Source organism: Amblyomma americanum, chromosome 5 (genome assembly GCF_052857255.1).
Source record: "Amblyomma americanum isolate KBUSLIRL-KWMA chromosome 5, ASM5285725v1, whole genome shotgun sequence".
Classification (NCBI taxonomy): domain Eukaryota; kingdom Metazoa; phylum Arthropoda; class Arachnida; order Ixodida; family Ixodidae; genus Amblyomma; species Amblyomma americanum.
The window spans coordinates 58,734,280-58,761,102 of NC_135501.1; the positions used below are offsets into that span (position 1 = coordinate 58,734,280).

The window sequence follows — 26,823 nt, forward strand, 5'->3', positions numbered from 1 at the left end:
GACGCGACACTTCACCTCTCCCACCGAAGAATAGGCATATCCCCGCTGCACTGTGGTAGGACCACAGCCGCGCTAGCACCGCTGCTCCGGCTTTCGTACATTCATATATTTTATTTATTTTTGATATGCTGTCAACCCTAAACGTGTTATTACAGGAGTGGGTTGGAAGAGTCGATTAGTTTACACAGTTCTATACGTGAATCTTTTGTTGGAGCCGCAACCAAGATATAGTGATATTTACACAGTACAAATGGTTATTACATTCATCAAGAACGCTCAAAACAATTAACTGCCTTCTCGACAAGCGCGGCTAATTTTTCAAACGTTGCCGTTGCAGTAATACATGGCTCTGGTGCATTTCATTTGTGTAGGGCTTGCGGTAAATAAAAGTTCCAAAATGAGTTGTTAGTGCAGTAAGAATTCCTGTAGCTTACTTGGGTGCATATGGCAGGTTTCTCGTGTGTGTTTATAAAATTTTAAAAAGAGTTGTGAAGTAGTAGGAATAGAAATTACAGTCGCTGCAGCTGTGTTCGACTGGCCAACGTGTAAAGAACTGCGTGGTGTAAAAGTTCACTACGTGATTCAGTGCGATGATATCAATTATAAAGAAATTGTGCCACCTTTCCTTGGATCATTTCGATCAGTTCGATAATATTTTTCGTATGCAGGATCCATACAATATTCGCACATTCCATTGTCGGTCTGCTAAGAGCGATGTAAGCAAGGCATTTGGTCTCGAGTCGACTGTCGCAAGGCTTTTCTGAGAACCAAGCTCCTGCATTGATAAGCAGATTACCTTTAGCACTTTCGCTGTCCATTAATGCTCCCAGGAATTATTACTCCCAGATATTGGTGTTTAGGAAGATTACATATAGCGATGTTGTCAAGCGTGTATGGAAATAGTTTCCACTTTTATATCTGACATATTGAAAACGTTTTTTCCTGAATTAATTACCATCTGTCATTCATCACACCACTGCGCCACTTTCTCTAGCGCTTAACTAAGTTTAATTTGATCGATAGTATAGTGGACCTCTTGGCAAATGACATAGTCTTCTGCAATTAACCGAATTTCAAGGTCGACTTCGTTTGCTATGTCATTTAGAAATACCAAGAAGAGGATCGGTGTCAGAACAGTGCCCTCAGGTAAATTGGAAATAACTTGAACTGTATCGGGCGTATGACCACCCAACAAAACAAACTGTTGCCGCTCGGACATATAATCACCTCTCCAGCTGCTGACTGGTCCATTTCTGAGTACGTGAGCCAGCTTCAAGAGCAGTTTTGTATGTGAGGCCCGATCAAACGCTTTTGATAAATAGAGAAAGATCATATAAAATGGTGACTGATTTTTAAGACCTTACTCTAGGTCATGAATAATTTCAGTAGTTGAGGGACGCTAGGTAGTCGTCTACGTAACCTATGTTGGTTTGCATGAAATATATGGTTCGCTTCAAGTAATCCTGCAATAAACTAAGATTCCCGACCATTTTACAGCCACTACAAGTTAAGAATTCGCAATTCGCCAGGTAGGAATTGTCGCTTTTTTATGATCTCGAACTACTTCAGTTAATTTGCACTCATCTGGTTGTCGGCTGTCTTATAATTATTTCAGGAATATAAGGGTTAGGTACTTGCTAATTTGTTCAGCGTACCGTTTTAGGAAAGCGTCTGGGATTCCGTCCTCACCGGCACATTTCTTTGCGTCAGAATTCAGTATGATTCACAGCAACTCAAATTCGGAGACTATAGGCAAGTCTAGAAATGTTTGGTCTACATTAAATGATGCTTTTCGTAGCATTCACATTAAGTGTAAATGCTGACTGACAATAGTGAATAAAGACGTCTGCCTGGCCTTTGTTTTCCGCATGATGTGACACATTAGAGCCGTGTTCAGAATTTGTTGCCAAAATTTTTTACGAGAATTTTTTATAAATTAGTGCATTTTGCTCTTACTTAAGTGCTGTTTGGCGCTAAGTATTTTCACCTTTAACAACTTTCTCAGAGAATCTATGTTTGAGCGATACCCAGAACTCTAGGCTTTTTGTTAGTTTTTCGCTGCCTCTTGGTTCCACGTTTTAAGTAGATTTCACGTGTAATCCATGTGTTTTGCTTTGTACTCGATTTTGCTGGTTTCGGGATGAATCTATTGATACAGCACAATACTTTGGATTTTAAATTGCATCCAGACATCGCTAATTTTTTAGTGTGCATTGACACAAAGATTGCAATTGTCCTGATATTCACGAGTAAGATGTCCCATTAACACTACTGCCTGCTTTGTTAAAAGCGAGCACATGTTTTTAAAGACACTTTTTCCGAACAAATGGCAGCGGTAAGTACATTTATTTATTTATTCACGTTGCCTCACAGGCTCCAAGCATGGAGTATTGTGTGAGGGGGGGATTACATAAATAGGGGTAATAACAGGAGCATGAATGACACGATTATATAATGCTGATTGACTGTTAGTACTCATTCAACAGTAAGAACATCATTATACAATAGTTATTGACGCGTCAGTAATTAGAAAAAATGGCTGTTATTTCGGTCCTAAAAGAAGCTGGATCACGAATATTGACGATGTGTTCCGGAAGACCATTCCAGTGAACAATAGCCTGCGGCAAAGCGGATGAATTGAATGCAACGGTTTTACCTGAAAGGCGTTTGAAGCTGAGATGGTTGTTTAAACGGTGCGAGGTGCGGTGAGGTTGGGCAAGAGGGAGAGTCGAAAGATTAGTGCTATAGACTATCTTGTGAACCAAGCAGATTAGGGCAATTAATCTTCGTGATTGCAAGGTACAAAGAGAGAGCGATAATTTAATGTTTGTGACGCTTGAGTGACGGTCATAGTTTCTGGAGATGAAACGCGCAGCACGATTTTGGACTGATTCAAGGGAGTTAATTAAATAAGCCTGGTGAGGTGACCAAATGGATGATGCATACTCGAGTTGCGGACGAACAAATGTTTGATAGGCGAGCTTACGGGTAGTAGCAGGAGTTCCATGCAGATTCCGTTTTAGGTATCCTAAGGTCCGGGATGCTTTAGCTGTTATTTTCTGTATATGAGTGGACCAGGACAAGTTACATAAAAAATGGACACCGAGGTATTTGTAAGAAGACACCTGAGAGACTAAGCTGTTATCGAGCATGTAATTGAACGAAGAGTTAGATTTTTTGCGGCTGAATGTCATTAACTTGCATTTTTCAGTGTTAAGTGACATTTGCCATGATGAACACCAAGCGGTTACATGATCGAGGTCCCTTTGAAGTGCAAGAAGGTCTGCAGGTGATCGGATTTTGCGGTAAATTATGCAGTCATCTGCGAACAAGCGAATGGTTGATGTAACGTTAGATGGCAGATCATTAATGTAAATCAGGAACAGCAACGGGCCCAGGACGCTTCCTTGAGGAACACCAGATAGAACATCGCTAAACGGAGATGAGTGGCCGTTAACAACCGTGAACTGTTTACGAAAAGACAAGAAATTCCTTAGCCATGAGGTTTTTAGTGAGTCTAGGTTGAGGGAAGTAATTTTACCTATTAAGCGTGAGTGCGCAACGCGGTCGAATGCTTTTGAGAAATCTAAGAATATGCAGTCTGTTTGGAAGTTCTCGTCCATGTTGTGTAGTAGCTCGTTAGTAAATTCCAGTAGTTGAGTCTCACAAGAGAAGCCTTTCCTGAACCCGTGCTGGTTAGAAAAAAAGAAATTAATACTATCTAGATGCTGCGCCACTGCTGATACGATGATGTGTTCGAGGATCTTACATGGGACAGATGTCAATGATATGGGGCGATAATTTTGCGCGTTCGTTTTATCACCTGATTTGAAGATGGGGATAATTTTACCAATTTTCCAATCCCTTGGAATTTCACCAGTTGATAGCGACTGACGAAATATATGGAAGAGAATATTGCTTGAATGGATCACTGTGCTTTTGAGAATTTTTGTATTAATATCATCAATGCCAGCAGAAGTCGAAATCTTAAGATTGTTTATTAATGCTGCAATACCGGAGACACTTATTTCTATGGGACTCATGTACTGGTAATCGGCATCTACTAATGGTGGAGTAGTGGAACGGTCTTCCTGTGTGAACACTGAAGAAAAATAATTATTAAATATAAGTGGGCATTCTTCTTCTATAACTGGAGCACCAGTGTTATCCAACAACGAAAGAAGAACCGGAGTGTCAATAGGTGATATCGTTTTCCAAAATTTTTTAGGGTTGTGTGTCATAAGGGATTGAAGGTCATGGGAATAATATTTAAGCTTTGCTTTGCGGATGGCACTAAAATATGTTTTTTCGGCGGTTTTGTGTTTCTGCCATGAAGCCGGAGTGCCAAGGCGTTTGGCAGCTTTGAATAGTCGCTTTTTCTTGTTTTTTAATGCATGTAACATCCTGTTGAACCATGGTTTAGACGCGTTCGTGCGGAGGGTGAGCAGTGGTATATGACGGTGTACTAATTCCAGTAAACTATTTTTGAACAAAACCAATCGGATCATTTGACCTTAATACTGTTCTTTTCTTTTTAATGTAATCACTTACAAAAACCAAATGAAGAACAGAATTAGAGGCACCCTGAACACGGGTAGGTGTGGTAACGAGCTTTTTAAGGCTAAAGACAAACAAAAAACCTAACATGTGGTTATTTTCCACTGTTCCCGGATTCAGAAAGCTCGAGTGTAAATCAAGAAGATTGAAGTGATCTTCCATAATAATCTTCCTCTCAGTACTTATGCATATAAGCATAGAGACAATTGAGGTACATCCATTCAGAAGTTCGAGGTCTATGAGTGGCACCCGTATGTAAGAGGAATTCGTGTCGATAATGTTTGCATCTTAAACCTTCAATACTAGGAATTTGAGGCATTGCGGCGTAAGATCGGCCTTAGTTGAGGCGCACGGCAACGCCCTCGCCTTTTTATGCTATATCTGTGCGCATAATCACTTCCCCGGGAAGCAAAATTTCACTGTAAAAAAATATTCCTGTGCAGCTGCGTTTTCTTTATGAAGCCAGTGTCTGGTTTAAACGCCAGTAAGATATTCTTCAGGGCTTCCCTTTTATTGACAAGGGTGCGGGAGTTCAAATGTTTCACTGTTGTCGGCACCGATATCGGGTCATTCGCGGTTCCGCATCGCTTCTGTTGTCGAGTTTGCGTTTAGTTCCAACTGGTCGTCGCAATCATAGTCCCATAAAAAGACATGGTAATATATTTCAACCTTTTGTTACGTCAGTCTCACTTTTTCTTTCCTGTCTCAATTTTTTATGATCAGTTCCACAGTTTTTGCTGGTGTCTAGAACACTGTGCGAAAAGTGTTCGCTGACTGAAAATTCTGATCCCTTTAGCTAAGAGAAGTTTTTCACAAAAATGAGTTTATCGCGGCAGTCTAATGTCTTAAAGATGATCGATCGGGGTTTGGCGTTACCATCCATCGCGAGGCTTCCGACCCGACGAATTCTTTCAATCCCAGATATCTGCACTTCAAGTTTGTTTTCTGCTATATCATTTGTGACTGTTGTGTTGAATACCTGGACAGATTCTTCTTGTTGTTCCTTTATGCCAAAAACAATAGGGTTAGATCACCGGCTCCTATTTTCTAAGTCTTCGACCTTTTTTCGTCATGAGCGAGAGCTTTTGCTCAAGATGAGTGATTTTAATTGTACATTCCGAGAGATGCTTTTCCAGGCTGCCTATATTTTCTAGCTTTTCCTCGGTGGGATTGAGCGTCTGATTCGATTATTTTTTTTTCCTTCTTGATTTGTTCAATGTCCGCCACGATTAACTTCAGGTGCTCCGTGATAGAAGAATCTGGTAAGCTTTGACTGAGCTTCTCCCCTCAATAGCAGCAAACACCGCAGTGATATACTACACAGGACTTAAAGCAAGGTCCGTGGGCACGGCGGCAAAAGTAGACAAACATTACTGCTACGCAAACAATTGCCCTAACGTTTTCTCACCTTAGGGAAGAAAAGGAAACGGCTATGTAGTCCTCATCTTGGCGCTGCTGCCGAGCCCAGTGCCGCCTGTTTCGTCGTGTAAGCCACTTTTATACTGGTTGTATCATAACTGCCGTTGCCCTTGGCGGATCCGCTGAGGAAACAGGAGCACCGCTGGGAAGGTTGTAGCAGTGCTCGTAGAAGCCACCCGGGTGACTCGGTGTGAAGATGATCCGAATCCGGCACCCAGAATGAGCGATAGGTTTGTATCGCACGTAGTTGATTGTCTTGTCAGCACTGGCCGCAATCCGAGCAGAACCTGAGGTAAGTAAAGGAACAAGTTTGGAGGCCTGATCTTGACGTTGCTTTCTAGCAACGCATTCTAGCGGTGGTATCTGGCTTTAGCCTTATTTTACGGTCTGCTTGGCAAACAAATGTTGTGTTAGCTGAAAGAATGTCTAAATTCAATACTCCGTGACTAACATCTGTCTAGCAAGCGCGAGCTGTCTTCATGATTGTGGCAATCTGACGGCAGCATGAAAGAGGGACTGTTCCTTTACACATTCGCTTCGGGAAAATCACCGCGCGTTCTTTGCTTGGCACCTGACAGAATCGCCACTCTACTTAGGCGAATAGTGTGTTCAAATTTAAATCAGCAGGAGGCTTACGTTTTGTGTACGATAACACTACTAGGGGTGCCGACTAATTGGATCGTCGTTTTGGAAAATGTTTTAGAGTCATGCGGTTGTTACGACCGGCTCAGATCTTGCTTCCCGTGATGCGACCGGTATTGATTTCCAGCTAAACAAGGTGGCTTACTCTGTTTTTAAAAAGCGACAACGATGGTGTCGACCGTGCCTGCAGGACTGCTAGGAAGCCTACAAGGGCGCTGGGAAATGCGTAGTATCCGCGTGCTGCATAGCACAATACCTCTGATGTCAGGTCCCTTTTCCCACTACTACACCAGAGCACCATTTCCGGACGGTAAAATGTCAGAATCCACTCTCCACAAACACCACATGCAACAACGCCAAAGATATAGTAACATGGCCGCCTTCAATCTAATTACAAGGCTTTCTTAAGTGTTTGTTGCTGGCGAGTATTAAAATTCAAATACAAAAAATACACGCTTCTTTTGCCCACTTTCCGTAAAAGCAACAAGCCCTGAACAGCCGCTGTATTTATGTCGATGTCTTATATGACCTTAATGTTTTCGCTCTACAGCCGACTTGCCGAAGACTCGTGATACACTATTCGGCCTTGATTTTATTAATATTTTTTTAACGGCTGGCTTGACCTTCTTCCATAGAGCAACAACTCACTAGGAGGTCCTGTTAACGCTGGCTGTGGCCTAGCGTGATTAGCGGTGCATGAATTTTACTGCAGACGTGCACTCCGCTCGACGACGCCAGTATCTCGTTGGTGCATCAGCGGCGTGTCTGGCTAGTGTAGCTAGCAAGAAAAGACATGGACGTATAGAGTACACACACACAAGCGCCAATTTTCTGCCTAGTTCGTCTTGCTTGTCGCCGCAAAGAATGTCAGAAGGTCAGAATGCAAGAATGCCTCACCAACCTGAGCGAACGTTTGCACTTCTTTCTTCTTTGTTTTTTTTTTACCTGCAGTTTTCATGGCGTATATAGACGAAACGTGCATTCGGTCTGCACTCCGCGCCACGGTTTCCCTTCTGACCTGTAATGAGGTAACCCGTCTTGCGCGATTCGCCCTTGATGTCGTCTACTGTACCGTTTGTTTTCTCGCGGCTCCCGTGTGGTTGCGCCACACCCTTGCTCTAATGCCCAATTTCAAGAAAATGATAACCGCAAGCCCTGAACCGCCTAAATTTTTTTGCACTTTTCGTGCTGCCAAAATGATACAGTCCTCTTCAACTTATTTGATTCAATTGTAGTGGCTGCATATTAAGCAGCAGTTTTGATTTCCTTAAAAAATTTAGAAGGCTTCAAAATTAGTCGAACTTCACTCTGCTGTAATCGCTCACATACTTAATCTAGTTTTCATTATATATTTCCTAAATGGAGAGACCATAAAAGATCAAGCATGGCCAGATATTATGGGCAAGCGCACTGTTCAACGGGAAGTCGTTTATGAGGTGAATATTTTCATATATCATCTGATTCCACTAAACCAACCGATATATGTTAGGCTTCTTTTTTTCGCTATTAACTTTTTTGCTGTTGCGAAAAACGTCGCCCATCCTTTGCGTGTGGCAGAATTAAGTAGTCTATGCTAATAACGGAAAAAGAGCAAAAAAAGAAACAATGCATTGGTCATTGTCCCTACATTTGCTTAACGCTATGTTACAATATTCCACAGTTGCCTCACAGTTAAGCCGGATGCCCAAGTATCCTGAACTTACTTGCAGATCATCACCTTTATATGATGTTTCAACGGTTCTGCTATAGGGGATTAAAGACTCAATGGTCAAACAGGCGGTGATAGTGCCTATGCATTTGATGGTGATACCCGCAGCATAGTTGAATGAGCGTTTTATCCTCGCAACAAAGCGCAACACGGAAACTTTCCTTACATATGCCGGATCCGTCCACGCCAAGAAAGGCTGTGTAAACAACAACTGACTACGCAAATTTGTGGTCGTGCATTATCTCCATTTGGTTTGCCACCAAATGGTGCGGCCCTAACTTAAGGTATGGTGTGCGCCTGACTTTCTGAGCCCTAAAGACTGGTGGACTTGGTTAGGTCAGTTGAAGTTTGCTGTGTGTTGCTTGTGCTGGTGCTCGCTCCCCGTCGTTAGTCCATTTGTCAACGGTGCATGGTGATCGCGCCTGCACAGACTCCCGTGCAGACGCATCGAGTTCGGCGCTGAGCCGGCCAGAGCGCTACCCACAGCTAGCAGTATAAAATTTCCGAATACATTGAATAGCTTTCCACTGGTAAGGAGTGAAATGCGAGATTAAATCTGTCTTCAAGCTATCTCCATTGGTCATTGTTTCCTTTCATAAAATGATTGGCAACCGCAGAAAGCGCATTGCGTGCAGTTGAGCTTGTTGCGACTGCAGCTCTCAAAAAAGCGCTAACAGAAGGTGGACGAAAGAAGGAACGAGCACAACAAGCGCTGCCTGAGGGCTCAATAAAAAGCCGGCTAAGTCGCACTTATAGCCGAGAAAAGCGCGAACGGGAAAAGAATAGAAAGCAGTCAGACCTGTCCTGAAACGCTGTAGCCACCCATCGATCGTCGTGCAAGGAATAGCACTAAAATAGCAAGGTTCAAGGAACCCGATTTTTATCCTCACGTTTGTTTATGAGCACCTTCCAGAAAGTTCATGCACTCATACCATGTTCGGTGTATTCTCCTTACAGCTCATAATTGCCACAATGTCATTGCTGTCCATTGGAGACATCGGGCACCTGTTATCGCCGGGCTATTGGCTTCAATCGGCAATCGCCGTCGCAAGGATCTCAGCACTTACGCTGTCAGGCGTCGCGGTACTCGCCGTTATCCTTTTGTGGGCTGCCCGGAGGATCCACTCGAAGACTGTTAAGCAGCTGAGCGACGTGCCGCAAGTGCGGCAGCACTTCCCTTTCCAACAGATGTGGATCATGACGAGGGCCTGCTATCAGCCGAACTGCCCGGTCGGATTCAGCACCCGTGAGTTGCCGCTCTTCTAATGGCGTCTTTTACCGACGCCTGTGTTGCTGCTTTAGAAGCAAATCATTTTTGTTTTATCTTTGCTAAACAGAGCATATTGGCGGCCTTTAAACGACACGCATTTTAAAGAATGCTGTGTTATAACAACACGGAGAAAGGCGACGCGGTGGCGGTGATCTTTTCTCGCCTTTTCTGTGTATTGCGCCAGACCGCGGAGTCCGCTTTTCAAAGGAGGCGAAAAAGGAGGAGGAAAAACTATTCTTTTTGTCGGTTAGGGAAGGATTACAAGAGTGGAAGAGTGGAGGTTTTTCAGCCACATCAAGTGTGCATGAGGCCTTGGACTGTGGAAACTTTGAGAGCTTATTTGTTAGCCTGGACTTGCTCGTCCGGCTCCGAGCTGAGCAACGCGCCTTATCACTGCCGAAAGTTAGAAAGACGCATGTCTTGAGAGGGTATCCTCAGGACCCACCCAGGGAATATGTGGTAGCGTGCCATATTGGAAGCAGTGTTTGCATACAGAGGAATATAGGTCTTATTACAGATCCCCAGGTGGTGGAAACTATTCAAGATCCGTTAACTGCTGCACCTCTTTTGCTCCTTTCTTTCACTCCCACCTGTCATCCTTCCCACATTTCACGGTGCCCACTGAGCAGTCAAGCAGTTACTGCGCCATTAATTTCCTAAAGGTCAATTTTCAATGTGTTGTTTTAAAACTGTGACCATGTTTAAAACATCATCTTGGTGAAACTTTTAATTGCGTAAGTTAGAATACTATGTTAAAAAAATATGAATAAGTTAAACACCATGCCTCTTGTGATTTTCTTTGCATAACCATACAAAATGCGTTACCTGCTACCGTCATCCTTTGGTGAAGAAAGTACAGACGTGTTTTGTAGGACGAAAGAAAAACAACTCATTTCAAGGTTTCAAGATCTCAAACTTTTGGAAATAAACCTGCCAAACATGTTAGCTTTGGCGTAAATTAATCTAAGGATGTGATGAGCGTATGCATCTGTAGCAAAACACGAAAAACCAAGGCGGTCGATCCCGTAGTTCATACAGCGATGAGAAAATGACTGCTTTTGTCTGCCGCATTTACGCTGAAAAGGAAAGCCGTGCTTCCGCTTAGGTGAATGCGCAAGATAGGCTAGGCACTTATGCTGATGACGGGCTCTGTGGATAACTTTAAATGGGGGTAGCTGTAACTTGACCAGTAAGAGAGTCGGTCGCGTACGGGATAACCAAATGCAGGTTCTCGTCTTGCTGTAGCGGCTTTCTCTAAGTGTCACTCAGAAGGACGGAAACCCCCCGCAATTGTCAGACACTGGAGTGTACATTACCTTACGAGCAAAGAAATCTGCAGCGTTCTGCACTGCGGGATATAAAAGGGTTTTTCATAAAGTTTTCCGGCAAGTTATGTCGGGCGCCACCAAATGGCAGCAGACGGCAGTAGTTACGGCTGTAGCCGTGAGGTCTCGAAAAGGCAATGTGCATGAATACAGGACCCCCCGCGGTGGCTCAGTAGTTAGGGCTCTCGGCTACTGAGCCGGGGTACAGTGGTTTGAACCCGGCCAAGGCGGCAGCGTTTCTATGGAGGCGAAACGAAAAAGGCACCCGTGCGCTGTGCCATGTTATGCATGTTAAAGATCTCAAGGTCGTCAAAATTATTCCGGAGCCCTCAACTACGCACCCCTTTCTTCCTTTCTTCTTTCGCTATCTCCTTTACCCTTTCCTTTACGGCGCGGTTCTTGTGTCGACCGAGATATGTGGGACTGTTACTGTGCCATTTTCGTTCCTCAAAAATCAATTTAAAAAAAATAATTTAACGAATACATCACTAAGGTACCACTTCGGGATTTTCAGGAACATGGAATCAGTACACAATAGAATACTACAGTCGAATAGGGATATGTCTGTAAAGCTAAGAAGAGTGCCATATAACTATACATACCTGCAGTCGCCATGAAATTCATTACCCCGGTATATCACGCTATGAAAATTATGTAAGAGCTATTGGCGCATCTCGCACTACACAGTAGTAACCATCCTTGAAGAATTTTGCTTTCCCTATCATCACAGTTTTCTTGCTAGCACAAAGACAAACCGCGCCCTCGCCATCGTTGCCGGCGGAGTACGAGCCAACCGCGCACATACTGCACCATCCATGCGCCAGAACACTCCGTTTGTCACTGCATCATCTTCAGGACGCTTTTCTATGCGCTCGCAAAGACGCGTTAATCAAATATTGAGAAAGAACGCTGGCAGACATAGCTTAATGTTCTGGTTGCGCCTGTCACACATAGGGTCGGCATCCTTATGTGAAAAGAAATGTTGAATGATTCGTCGTACGCATTGTTTGTCACATCCTCACGCCGTTCCGGCAATCAGAGACGCCGCTCATTCGCTGGTCTAAGTCTCTTTATACTCGTCCTCGTACTGTTCGATGCGTTCTTATGGATTCTCGCTTTGTTTGACGCCGTTCCGCGAATCATAAGACCTAACCTTGGATCCTGTAAAACTTTGAAATCTTTGAAGTCTTTAAATCCTTTAAGTCTTTAAAGGCTCAGTGACAGCACCACTGGCGTGCCCATCGAAGGCGTGGTGACCGCCGCAGACGTACCCGCCGCATTTCGCATGGTCGTCGCCGCCAGCCCTTTCGAGAAATTTCTGCCTGCATTCTCTGGCACCACCAAGCCTGCAAGTTTGAAACAGCTTGCCAATACGCAATTACAGCTTATGTTGTCAGGTATGGCCTACTCTGGGTGGTATAGTGCAAACGGTACGAAGGATATAATTAGCAGACTACACGGGCGAGTGCTGGTGGTCCACAATTAGCCTGTTGTTTGCCGAGCGCCTGTTTGTAGGCTGGAGGGGATTTGAGCAAATGCTACGTTGCACATTGCTCGTCTTTCCTGAGGTTCATTAAGAAATACCCAAAGGGCTAAAAAGGAGGCGATAGATACCTTTGCGTTTTCTACATCTTGAGTAAGATGACTTCAGCGGGCAGACCGCTTAGGCGGCTACACCCTAACACATATATGTGACTTGATTTTAATCTTTGAGCGCACCTAGCTATTTGACAAGGTCGATATTGCCCGGGCCGAATCAGTATACCTTTAGACGGTGGCGGCGTGGAAGATGTATGGATGAATCTGCAGCTTTTTCTTGCATAGTATAGAAACGAAAGGGCCCCAGGCGAAAAGCGAGTTGCTTGAAAGTGCCTGGGGTCTTGCGGCATGGTGCCTGTATGCTTCAGGCATGTAGGTAGAGTTAGCCCTACTATCATTTCCGCAGCAGTTTCATTCTCTTTGAGTCATGTTTAAAAACAACGAGTCCTATCTTATACTCTTGCGCTAAAGACAAGTGCCCTACAGAAACTTCAAAAGTTGTTTACCTACCAAGCCATCCTCCGTTTTATAAAATTCAGGGAAGACAACAGGGACGGACTTTTTGACTGCCGTCTCAAACCTCGACTTCAGCAGAATTGTGTAACGCTTTATTCATTGGCGTCAGAAAACGACGAAGCAAACCTGCACACCTCCAACAACGGTATGAATCACGTGCAGTGGGTATGCTGCCATCAAATGATATGCGGCCACGCACTAGCTAGAAAAAAAGAGTTTATGCTCAGACGATTGAGCAGCTTTCTTTCGCAACGGGCTTTAAGTTATACGAGGAAGCTGAAGGAGCTTTCTACTGTATGAGAAGCCGGGTGTGGGTTGTCGAGGTTTTTCTTTTTTTTGCCCCAGCTTCAATATAAAGTCAATTACTTCCATGCTGTGAGAGGGCATACACTCGAAAGACATGTGAAACTTGTGGGTTCACTTTAGAGCGAACGCTGTTTTTCCTTTGGTTTCTCTATACAGCTACGCTTGCTACTGTGGTATCTAGAGCGTCATCCGCAAAGCCTTCTTTACTTAGGAAATTAGTTTCATGAAACTTAAACATTTTAATTCAGCATACATAACTAAAGGCCCACCACCTGCCAAGGTTGTCAGATGGCAAAGTGTAGAAAGTGAAATTCCTCCCTCCACTTTTAAGAGAGAGGAGGGTGAAGTTGGGGAAACGTGGGTTAAACTAAATTGCCAAAACAAAGCAATAATAGGTTACGATAACTGTGCTAATCCGCTAAGTTTACACTACAGACGCTTTACTTTGTTCATTGATAGACAATTATAGCTCCGTAGAAAGACTGCCTTAGGCGCTCTAGCGCAGCCTGGCAGAGAATTACGCTCACACTACTTTCAGCCTCGCATACCGCAGTCAATAAGATGCAGTTTAGAAGGCCAAGCAGTGACGCAACAGCAGGTAACACGTCGTGAGGTCAGCGAGTCCGAAGTGTATTTAGACCAGCTGTCACCAGTTCAATACAACATCAGTGCTTATGTTTGCTTTCTGAGCCGGCTTTGGTAGCTGTTATTGTACCTCTGCACGTAATTTCTATAGGCAGTTATCAGATTCATAAGCAGCAGAAAATTTGCTTCTGCAGTGGGTACTAACCGTTCACAGCGGTTATGGAGAAGACACGCAATTTATGCCTCTCTGTGTCTCTATAGAGGGTCCAGCCGGGCCTTATACAGTGTTAAAAATCGCCATGTAGTAAGGAGCCTGGTGGGTGTACGGACGAGAGTTAGGTTCGTGTGTGGAAGGCGAATGTAGGGGGCAAAAAAACTCACCGTAGAATTGAAACACTCGGCAATGCCTAATTGCAGCACAGGTGATTAATAGAATCATTTGTTTCCTTTAATCGCTTTCATATTTGTTTGCGCCATGCCGACGCTCAATCGGAGCCTCGACCACTATAACGGTGGGATCTTGGCAGCGCAGACGGTATGTTGTCGTGGAGGGGACTTTGTCATATCCCTCGAGTTCATGTCTTCTTGGAAGCAGTATAACTTATAAGACTAAGCTTGAACCCTTCGTCGCCATGTTAGTGGCGCACTTACATTTAATACAGAGAATGTAAGTGCGCCACTAACATGGCATTAGGAAGAATTTTTTGGCTGCGGGCAACCTTAGTTGGAGCTTTTACTCTCGAACTTGGCAACGGTGTGGAAGCTGGCCGGGTACAGCGTTGCCACACATGAGCCTCTTCATGCATGCAAAATCTGAGGCAGTATAGAACCTGTGCTGTGGAGAAAACATATTATCAATCACAAGTGAGAAAATTTGTCCCATTGCCACAATCAAGTAGATAGTATGTCACTCTGGCGACCATCGCACCACTATCATGCACTTGCTTGTATTCAACATGATGGCGTCCTTCAACACTTTAAAATACTCTTCTATAATCATATTCAATGTTATACCACGATTTAATTAGCACCGTTCACTTTTTGGCATATTCTTCAGTAGTTTTTTTCCTAGCTGTTATTTCCCTCAATCTCTGTCCTCTGCCCAGAAAACATGTTGGCGAGTTGAACTCGGTAGATAAATCTGGCAATCTTTAATTTTCTTTGGAGCTCTGACGTCTTTTTTTGTGGAGAACTGTAAAGTTCACTAAAAAAAATTTTTATTCTTTTGCCTCACTTCGGTTATCGAAAGTTTACACTGAACTAAAGAACACTATAGAGAAACTGATAGGTAAAAAATCCACATTTCTGGATAAAAAATATCCTTACAAAAGGGAAGAAGATGTTGAGTGCTGTTCGCTAGGCTTAAATTTATAATTATTTTGGGGGGCTTGTTTGGTGCTTTGTTTACCAGTGTGCGCGCAAGGTTGCGAGAAATGGTACACCATAAACCATTAGCAACTTACTCGTACGAAAATCCTGCCACCGCACTCGCCGGTACGCTAACCCCATTTCTGTTTCTTTTAATTTCCAGTGCTGTTTGCTGCAATCTCGGGACTTCATCTCACTTTTCAAAACTACGGACGATATCTAATGTACATTGGCTTCACGCCTTGGTTAGATATCTATAAGGCGGAGTACGTCGAGGTAATATACCTTATTAACATGCATGTACTTGGCTGAGTCTGGTTTGGAGTCACCTTTTTATTTGAGACACGCTATTTTTGCATTATATGCTGCGCAGCACCAAGAATTTGCTTTCGCTCTGGGACTGTAAAAAGATCATTCATATCCGCATATGTGCGGCAACCGCTCCACTGTCGTCTCGGAGGCTTAGGCTAGACAGTGGAGCCTCATAAGAGCTCAGATTCAGACAGCACTTGCATACGCAAATGGCAACAAAGATGCACGAACCTTCACCATTCGTATCACCTGAAGAGGCGCTAAAGCACGGTACTGCATTATCCAACCTGATCAGGAGAAATGTTCAGAAGAACAGGTCAAGTGTGTCCCGTATAAAAAAAAAAGAATTTTGAGCTTTTCTTCAAGAGAGAAGCAGCGCAACAAAACAGAGCAGTGTTAAAGACAAGAGTACATAATCTCGCTGCTCTGGAATCTAAAGGTGTGCGTGACAGCAATAAATACCTACTAAGAAATAAAAAATATAAAAACATCACGTAGTCAGTATGGTACATTGAAAAGCAATCGTCCACATAGCTTTTGCGCCTCGTGGAAAGCTTATTGGCGCAGTATGAAAACGTGCCTCCTGAGCTGAATCGATGGAGCACTGACACATTTGCCAACAGGCCATCTATGCTCAAAGGCTCATACGGTCAACGATAGAACTATTTATTGAGCTAAGTCGTGCTGGTGGTCAGGAACAAGTCAGCCCCGGAATAGCAGCAACTCTTTTCGGGGATAGCAAAAAGGCAACAATTCCCGCCCCTTTCAGCAGGCTCAGTTTAAAGACGACGAGGTATTTTAGAGATAGCGCATCGAAAGTGCCGACCATAGTATCGAATGTTGTAGAACCTATTAAGACTGCTTAAAGCGAAAGTAGGCAAGTCTCGCGCGACAAATGGAAAGGGCAGTGGCGTACAGGTGGCTATGAAGAGTCACGGAGTGAGTGAGTGAGTGAGTAAACGTTTTTTGAAGAGGATTATAGTTCAGCGCATGTGGATGGGCCCTCAATCCAGGACTCCGGAGGGTTCTGCCCACCTTCAGGTGATGAAGAGGATGACAAAACAAAGGGAGTGAAGCTTTGCGGTAACATCCTGCAAAAAAGAACATGTAGAACAAGTCTGGACTTCTGGGAGTTCCTTTCCTTAACGATATTTTTAGATGACCTGTGGAGAAATAAGTACAATTACATTCGCACGGGATTAGTTCTTTAGCCGAGCTGACAGACGATGACATCTCGTTAGAAAGGAAGTCCACTACATGATGCACTTGTTAATATTGGAAGCATTCGCCTTTTAATCTGAAAGCAATATATTTATCATTAGCACAAAAGCCACGTCCGCCGTCCATTACTCGAAATTCACACGATATATGAACATATTCTGACACGGCACCAAATTTCATTTCGCTCCCGCGCCATCGTGGTCCACGCACCTGCGCTTTAACAACGTACGTTTCTTAGACATCTGGATAAAGATTTTCACCCACCAGAGTCCGACCCTTGAGAGTGCCTGAATCATCAGTCTACGTCAAGATGTACATATTACTGTGCATCTTGTCTTCAGTTGGCGACACAGCGCAGACGAGCTTTAAATGGGCCTCCTGCTCTGGATTGGGAGTCACTGGGCACGGCAGAATTGGAAGAATGCGGAACATTTATCTGTTCATCTATATTGTGCAGATTTAAATATAATGCTTTGGAATTCTCACAAGTCAGCAGTCTCTTAAATGTCTCTGCCGAATTCTTATTTTCTTCATCCAAATCCACAATTTCTAGAATTGTGCGGGCATGAAATCGAGTTCCAGGGTAACTCCCAAGCTGGAAGCCATATGTGTCACATTATAATGTTAGCTAAAATTCCTCAGCCAGAGGTATAGACAACATCTTTGTAAATCATCGTGCCGTCCGGATTGCGATTTTATTAATGCGAAAGCATTTCTAGGCTATGTCGACGGGGTCGTGTCGCCAAAGCGTGTCACCAAAACATGTCCTACCAATTGTGACGTAATCAGAAGAGGTAGAATGAAACGAATAGTTGTGCGAATGGAGGATGATGCGCGAAAATTGTTATGTCAATGGAATGATTATTTAATGAGTTAGAGCCAATAATGTAAACAAACGCCGAAATGGCGCGGATGCTGATATAGTGAATGAAAGGGACGACAGCCATGGACGGCAAAATAGTAGAAAAATAGGCAAAGAAGAGAAAATAAAGATTGAAATCGATTTAAATGTGTTTGATGAGTGATAATTAATAGAACAAAAGTTTTATTAAGATAGAATAAATTAATAATTAGAAGCAAACCTCACTGCGCTCAAAGAGGGGAAAAGAGAGGCGACGAGTGTCGAAGAGCTGTCAATGCGCTCGCATTCCTCTAATGCGGGTAGCTGCAGTGATCTCTAACATTTTGTTTTGTTATCTTACTCCCATTGTGTTCTTTTCAGTTTTCAGACTGTACTCAGTGTCGGTGTCGGCGCGTCAGTATTTTCCTGTTTCATTTCTATTGCCAGTCATAACCAGTTTATTATGCTTGAATAAGACAATTAAAAAATAGAGGAGAGATAGCCCAGTGGCTGGAAGGCTTCCAGTTGCGTACCAAAAACATGCTTAATAATTCTGTCAGCATCTGCAAATTTCTCCTGCATACTTTCTTTTCGCTTCTTCTAAGGGGCAGTAGAGGGGGACCAAATTGTACGTACAATCAGAGGCTAAAATGTAGACGTAAAAAGCACTCTTGCATTTAAAACCACCCCAAACAATGCCTATTCGGCATACTTTTAAAACTCTTGGAGACCCTGTGTACAGCCTTAGTCAGAAATAAAGAACCCAGGGTGTTTGCTTCGAAGCCGTGTAATGGGATTCTTGTAGCATCGGTAGGTGTACAAAGTTCCCGACGGGCTGCAAAGAGTTCCTCTCACCTTTATATAACTTGGACCCTATGGTAGTGCATCACGAGCTGTACAGCGTGTCTCACATTGAAACCCCTTGTGACATATAATTTTAGCAGAGCGAGAACGTGTTAAGCAACGATCCTGCCCAGCATTCGCTTGGCTCTTGTTCACCGAAAGTTGGAGCGAAGGTCGTACTCACTGCAATATTGATGATTATTTCGACGAGGAGAGCGCTTTTATTCAGCAGAGCATAAATTCTAATGTTTGATGTCGTATTTCAGGAGGTTTTGTCAAGCAACAAGATTCTGACGAAAGGACAAGAATACAGGATGCTGCAAAGCTGGCTCGGAACAGGACTACTGACAAGGTAAGGCTGAAGACCTGCGTTGGATACAGATCACGTTGCGTTTCAAGAGCATCCTGCATTTCATTAGTTCTAAATGCTTGATCGGCGAATAAATATATTTACAAATGCACGTAACCGAGAGCATAAATTGTGGTTAATTAGCTTAATTTCGTACGGTTAAAGTAGTTGCGGTTTGCCTGGGCAGAGTAAGCAAAACTCCCATTCAGGTAATTCCGTCCTGATATATTATCTGCAAGCGTTTGAATTATTTAACCATTTGCCATAGATAGCGACCACTGTCCAAACAATCAGGAGAGGGTTAGAACAATTTCTTCAGTAACAGATGGTCAAAGTTTTTTGGTCCCTAGATTTGTTAATCAGTGCAGACAAACTGTTCCACGTGTGCGTTCTGAGGGCAAGGTATGATTTTTGATAAAGATTTGTCCTGGCAAGATATGGGCCTATAACCTAAGAGGAGGTGAATCTACGGGGCTTTCTGGGCTGCATCAGACATGCACAGATGTGACAGATTTGATTCGTTGTTTTAGAACATGCGAAAATTCGGGAAACCCTTAAGCTCCTTCTTAAGGGTATGATGCCATATTTTTTAATGGGTTCCTTAAGCGGCATGTGTTCCTGTTGCACACCGATTCCTAGACTGGAACCATGTTTTTTAAACTTGGTGATTTTGTTTTACGTTATTGTTTTTAAAGTTTTCTTGCATGCTAATGCCTTTATTTTGTTTCATATTGGCCACGAGACACACAAAGGCTCTGTTCACGAACGTTCCTGAGTGGTGGAGGGGTAGCGTGACCGGCACACGACCATTTTTATTTTCAGCTCAATTGTTTTTCTTTTGAGGAGCCTTATGTAAAAAATAATGGCTGATATACATATAGCAACTGTACAGCTACCTTACTGCTCCACAAAGGCAGCAATAAAATACGAAAAAGAAAGAGTATTAGGTAGGGAGACACCATATCGCCTATAGAATCTCATGCCTGTTTATAGGAAGTATTCAGAGGCCTGGATTGGGAACAGATGGAATAAGAGTTAATGAAAAATGCCTATATAATCTGCGATTGGCTGATGACATTGCCTTGTAAGCCTCTCAGGAGAAGAACGGGGAAGCATGATCAATGAGTTAGACAGGCAGAGCAGCACGGTGGGCATAAAAATTATCATTTAACAATGGGTATAAAAACTAACATTGGGTATAAAATTAACATGCTCAATTTGAAGCTGACGACGAGCAAAGTAGCCGCAACCATCTGGAACATGTAACGCACAACCGGCTCAGCCTGGGTGCGATCAGTCGACATAATTATGGTCGCGTATTGCATCTCTAACAGAGCGGTATTGTCACGGGCCGGGCTTTAGGACTGAACAATGAAATATTACAAAGATTGGTGCTATTATCAGTGAGATTGCAGTTGAGGCATTCGGTAAAGCTGTGTGTTCTGGGCTGATAGGCGGTAGTCTGCCCATGCGTAGTGTAGCAGGAACGGAAAACACTGTTTACAATGTTGGAAAGAAAGCAGCGGCCACGGTCTGTAAGAAGCTGGCGGGGAGCTCTATGATGTAAGATATGGTCGCTTAGAGTAAAGTCCGTAACATCAGTAGCAATACTCGTTGGGAATGCAAGCGGTATTGTATAGCGAGTTACGATTTTATGGCCAATGGCGTCGGCACTCATCTGAGTGGGTGCGGCCTTGTCGAAATGGCCCAAGGCTGGCGTATTGGTAAGCTTGAAGAAGAGAGTCGCAAAGGCTTGTCCTTGGTTCTGACCCCAGAAGAAATTGATGTCTTTTTTGAGGAGGTCTGTCAGGGGGCGGGCGATGAAAACAAGGGCACAGCGCGCCAGCCAGCAGTACGTAATACGCACCGAGGACAGAGCCTCGAGGCCGAGAACACGCGCACCACCAAGACAAAATTTTTACTTGGTCGTCACTCCTACTATCTGCTAAAATATCAAAGGACCCAGCTAAGATCTTTGTGACCTTAGGGACAATACATTTTCATCAGTCAACGGATCTAACACTTTCCAATATCACTAATTGAGTCCTAGGCCTATAAGCAGTTAACCAATTGGTCAGCATGAATAATTTTTTTTAGCATCCTCAATTCACAATCTTGATGGCTAGTTTTCTATGTAAGTTTAGACCGCTTTGATCAAGAAACCAATTTCATGCAAAAAACGAGAGCACTGGATGAGAATCTCAAACCTGCAGATCTCCTGAAGCAACACAGTGCTTATATGCGAGAACCTTGTAGACTTCCAGAACGCGTTGTACAGTAGCGGGCAAAAAGGTGTGATATTTCAGTTTTTCTATTTTAACTTGTTTTACCATACTTAAGTTCGCGCCAGGAATTGATAGAACGGAGATGTGAGACTGTTTTGAGAAATAGCAAACAATGCTCATCCTATTAAACAAGTTGTTTCCCTTGCAAAGCAGGGCCAGCAGAGACAGCTATAATCCGGGGCATAGAAGAATAAGAGTGAGGTGGGAGCACATATTATAGGCTCCCTAAGATCAGGAATGGCAGTTTACCAATACCTCTCAATAGAAAAGTATTCAACAGCTGCATCTTACCAGCACTCACCTACAGGTTTGAAACATGGAGGCCAGCGAGAAAGGTTCAGCTCAAGTTAAGGACAACGCAGCGAGCTATGAAAAGAAAAATGATAGGTGTAACGTTAAAAGACCGGAAGTGGGCTGAGTGGGTGACGAAACAAAGGCAGGTAAATTACATCTTAGTCGAAATCAAAAGGAATAAATAAGCTTGTGCAGGGCATGTAACGCCAAGAAATGTTAATGGCTGATCCTTAAGGGTAACGGAGTCGATTCCATGAGGAGGCAAGCGCAATAGGGGGCGGCAGAAAGTTAGGTGGGCGCATAAGATTAATTAAGTAGTTTGCGGACATACTGTGGGCGTAGCTGTCAAATGACAGGGTTAATTGGAGAGGCATGGGAGAGACATTTGCCCTGCAGTGTGTGTAGTCAGGCTGATGATGATGATTATGATGAGTGGGACACTCGCCGCGCCGCGTAGGTACTCCAGGTTTGCCCATCAGCACACACACAACGTCGCGGATTGAAAGACGTTTCGCAAAGCCGGATTGAATGTAAGTATGGTGGACTGAATGCACAGGCCTCAAGTCAGGCCGTTGAATCCCCGATCAATACGGGAAATTCGTTTTGTTAGAACCCTAGAAGAAGCGTGGAAGGCACAGCCATCCACGCTGGGGATGGCTGTGCTTTGACCTGGTCCTTCGGAGCTGGGATATAGGGGCTCCCGCCAATTGCGGCGAGGCTCGTTGCTGCCGGGGTATCTGTTGGTAAATGCGGCATCATAGCCTCGTCGGACGCAGTTGCTGCGACGCGAGACTTTTGTTTTGAATCTCTCCTCTCACATCTCTTTCAACTTTCCTCTCTCCCCACGGGGCAGCGATTGTGGCTCTGCTCGAGCCAATGGACAGGCCCGTGCACTCTCCTTCTGTCGCAGCAACAACACCCTGCAGTCCAAGGAAGTGACGCCTTGAGAATATCATGGCTAGTGAAGCGACGAGCCCGTGCTCATTGCAGAACCACTGCTGTCACCGATGGCCTGCTTGTACTCCGCGGCTTTGTAGAACCCAGTTGTACCAACAGGGACACGTTCATTCCTGCTGGCCTCCCAAAGCAAGGTCACATATTCACGTGACAGTTGTTAGACCTCCCAGGCTTGATTTTGCGCTATACAAGGTGCTTCTGGAAACACTTCAAGTAGTTCTCAAAAATAGTTGTTTTTTTTTGGGGGGGGGGGGGGGGGTTAAAATTACAGCTTTTCTAGCATAGTCTTACCAGTGTTGGCGGACACCAGAAAACCGGTGAATCCTCTTAAGCGGTAAGCTGGATAACAAGTTTTTAATAGTGAACTTTTTAACCAGTAAGCTTAGGCCCCTAGTTGCAATTAGAGTTTTGTAGCCGATCATTGAAATGTCCATACCAGTTTTTAGAATTTAGAAAATGCGATTACCTTTGGTGCTGTGGCTCGACAAATTTTGGCTTTTTTGGCTATAGTTATGTACCCTGGAAAGGTTGCTTTGTATGCATGCTTTTCGAAAGCGCATGTGTTTTGGTGCGATGTGGCCAAATTATGTCGAGGCACAGCGCCGTATATATTCGCGTTCTCGAAATTATAGAAATTGATATGGCTACTACTAACGACCAGTTACAAATTTTTAAATGCAACCAGTGGCCTAGCTGTCTTAGTTACAAGCTTAATAATCAGGAATTAGTTAACCAGCTTATGCTTAAAATAGTTCACCGGCTTTCCGATGTCCGCCTACGGTGGTAATACTATGCCGCAAATGCCATATTTTTACGCGAAAAAGCGAAATTTTCTGAATTACTTAGTCTTCCCTGAAACACCTGGTACAAGACTTCAGTTTGAGTACATCCAAAGCCTAAATAGTTGCTAACACTCACCTTTGCTTATTTTCAGCACTGCAGAAAAATGGCGTTCGAGGAGAAAACTTTTGACGCCGTCGTTCCACTTCCGCATCTTGGAGGACTTCGTACCCACCATAAACACGGAGTCCATGATACTAGCTGCGAAACTGGACAAACTATCCCGCGAGAACAAGACGGTTGACTTCGTGTCTGTCATCACTTTGTGCACATTGGACATCATATGCAGTGAGCCGCTTCCTATGGAAGTTGTTGTATTGTTCATAATAATGTCTATCGATGGAGGCGAAATACTAGAGGCCCGTGTGCTGTGCGATGTTTGTGCACGTAAAAGAATCTCAGGTTGTCGAAATTTCCGGAGCCCTTCACTACGGCGTCCCTCATAGCCTGAGTCGCTTTGGGACGTTAAATTCCCATAAACCATATTAATGTCACTCTCTTGCATGTGCCTTGTATTCAGATCCATGCCAGCTTCGCATGGAAATCATGTTTTACCAGATAGATTAAGTGTTTGTGAAATATTTGTGATACGCTACTAAACAAATCATTCAATCACTTAAACGCCACATTAATCGATCAAAGCTTTGAATTTGTTTTATCATTATATTTCAGATGCCTGGCCCAGGCAAAGCGCAAATAAAGATGAGGTTTGCATTTCCAGCGCCTTTTCTTGTAGACTGATTTAGACGCCAGAAAGAATTGCCTGAATCAGTTTATATTTCAGTTGGTCACGAACAAATCTGCTTAAAATACACGCACGTAAAATTCTTGTCTAATTTCAGAGAATAATACACTGTTGGCATACAACACGAACAGAATGAGAAATTTAGGCAACATTGTCTTTCTAATTTTTGTTAAGTGGGATAAATCCTGCAACCGAGATTAAGTGACATTACGCGCTAATGGCATACAAATCCATGCTTCTTGTATTGGAAAAATGATCAAAACGAAATAAGCCATATAACTCCGGCAAAATGTCAGTGCAAAGCGATATTTTTAAAAAATCGCCAGATCTTGTTGAAAAATCAAAATGAACCAAGTACATAAGTAATATCCCTGCTGTAAACGTGAACCTCGTAGCTCTGACTGTCTCGAATGCAAGTTCCTTTCTTTTGTCGCCATCACTAACCGATACGACGGGAGATAGGCGGATCATGACTCTGTTTTCTGAACTGTACAATCCTTCATAGATAGATGGGTGGTGATGGATGAATGAATGTTGGGCGTTGCACCTTTGAAGGGGGGTGGGGGCACCCGTTACCATGCTCGTCGTTTCTTTTTACTTCTCTAGCCAATTTTTCAAATGCAATGGTGATATTTATAACCTTGATATTTCTCTTTACATATAGACAGTGCTGATTCATGTTACATCATTTCTTAAACCTTAAACTTTACCCTTACGTCACCGCTTTGCTTTGGAGCCACCAATCTTTCAATCACATTTTGCTAACGTCTATCCCAGATTCATTCACATTAGCTTCGTTATCTCGGATCTCTAGTGCCTCAGGAAGAGTGGCTGTACCTATATCGATGCCTTGATGAATACTGCCGCAAACTAGAGAATTGTTGTTTAACTGTTTCTGCGGATTTAGCATGCACTACACACTCAGTGGTGGATGGATGGATAAATTATAAAATCGTCTCCTTGGAAACGGGCTGGCGGCAGTTTCCACCATGCTCGGCTTTTTTTTTGTACTCTGTTAAATATGGTATTACTTAAAATGTGGTATTACTGAAAAATGCACCGCTTTTCTGCAAATGCAATTTCCAATCCTGAACTGGCCACCTTACGTCACTGCCCTGCTTTGAGCCAGCAACCTCCAATCGCTATTTGTGTATTCCACCGAAGGTTCATTTACATGATTTTCATTATCCCCAAACGCTAAGGACTCTGAGACAGTGACAGTGCTTGAATCGAATTCTGGATTGAGACCACCGGTACAAAACGTTCAATTGTTTCTACTGATTTACCGTATACTTGATGTGTCATCTTCTTGGTTAAATTTGTTTTCTATCTTCGCGTCGTGAGAAACCTTGTTCTAGCTTCAAAGAGTAACACGGATAATAGAGCTAGTTGGTACATCACTTTAACACTTTCAAAAGCGCTAGGACAGGGGACACCAAGAGAAAGAAAGAAAACGAAGGACAAGCGCTGCTATCAACTGAAGTTTATTGGGAAAAACACACAAGGTTAAATAACTCACACAAGGCAGCCAGCAGCGCATGCGCCTGCCCCCAAAATGACAAAACGAGTTTTTGTGAATATGAAATGTCTCAGATAATTTCCTTGTTAGCTGATTGGAATGCCTAAACAGAATTTTGTACTATTGACCAGAGATACACATGCATTTTTGTCCAACGGGTTAGAATAGCTAAGTTCGCAGCCTCTGTAATGCAGGGCCAAATTAGAGGAAGAAGCCCCCTTTAAAGACGAATTATGTTGGCGTGTAAACTCAATGCTACGCCAACATTATTCGTAATAAGAAGGCAGGAATGCCACGAGGCGCTTAAACTAAAAGACGTTGACGTTCGTGGGGTTCGAAATGAAAGACGTTGATATTTCCCCGGTTGCGCTCTGGAAGGAAGTGCCATCTGTTCCTATTTGTTGTCACCAACGCGGTCTGTTCTATTTCTTGTCACCAATTTGTTCTAGTTCCTGCATATTCACGCTACCTAATAACAATAATAATATTTAATAATAATAATTGGTTTTTGGGAAAAGGAAATGGCGCTGTACCTGTCTCATATCATTGGACACCTTAACCGCGCCATGAGGGAAGGGATAAAGGAAGGAGGGAAACAAGATAGGTAGAAATAAGTGCCGTAGTGGAGGACTCCGGAATAATTTTGACCACCTGGGGATCTTTAACGTGCACTGACATCGCACAGCACACGGGCGCCTTAGCGTTATGCCTCCACAAAAGCTCAGCCGCCGCGGTCGGGTTCGAACCCGGGAACTCTGGATCAGTAGCCGAGCGTCCTAACTACTGAGCCACCTCGGCAGTTTAACGATGCCGAAATGTGCAAATGCAGATTCTCATACCAACCACTGGGATACAAGCCTGCTGTCCTCGTTCATTGGCTGTAGCTAGTGCAGCACAGCTGTGCCCCTGACTACACAACTCAATGGTCTATTAGTTTTTTTGCTGAATTCTTTGTAAGTAGTTTGAATAACACAGCTTGATATAATACAGTATAAATGAAGTTTTCAGAAGAAAACTGCGTAACATATGCTGTTTCACATCAAAATAGAGCCAGCTTCAAAACTAAAATAAGGTTTTAATTTCCATCAACGATGAAAGGAAAAACGAATAAATCCTGCACGCGCAGCTTGACTGGGCCTCGCCCCCTTCATCAAAACGACAGGGATAGCACTTGACAGCAATACGTAACCAAGAGAAACATGAGGAACGCAAAATTGTTCTCCATGTAAACGTACAATGCCCATAGTGAAGTTATATGAAAACAAAATTGGACGCGCTGTATTTAAGTAACGAAAATGCAGTTTTACCCTACAAAAAAGTAACTATCGAGCTCTGAAACATTCGAAATTGCAGTGTACTTGTATTCGAATCCCGTGCTCGAA

The 26,823-nt window shown here is 43.5% G+C and overlaps 1 protein-coding gene across 1 annotated transcript in view; it reads left to right on the top strand.

The window, feature by feature from the left end:
* LOC144132475 (cytochrome P450 4V2-like) overlaps positions 1–26,823 on the top strand; it is a 62,643-nt gene that overhangs the window by 6,032 nt on the left and 29,788 nt on the right. The window contains exons 2-5 of the mRNA XM_077664917.1: positions 9,284–9,572; positions 15,399–15,511; positions 18,719–18,804; positions 23,272–23,465. Of these exons, the coding sequence (XP_077521043.1) occupies positions 9,284–9,572; positions 15,399–15,511; positions 18,719–18,804; positions 23,272–23,465 (682 nt within the window). The remainder of the gene's footprint in view (positions 1–9,283; positions 9,573–15,398; positions 15,512–18,718; positions 18,805–23,271; positions 23,466–26,823) is intronic.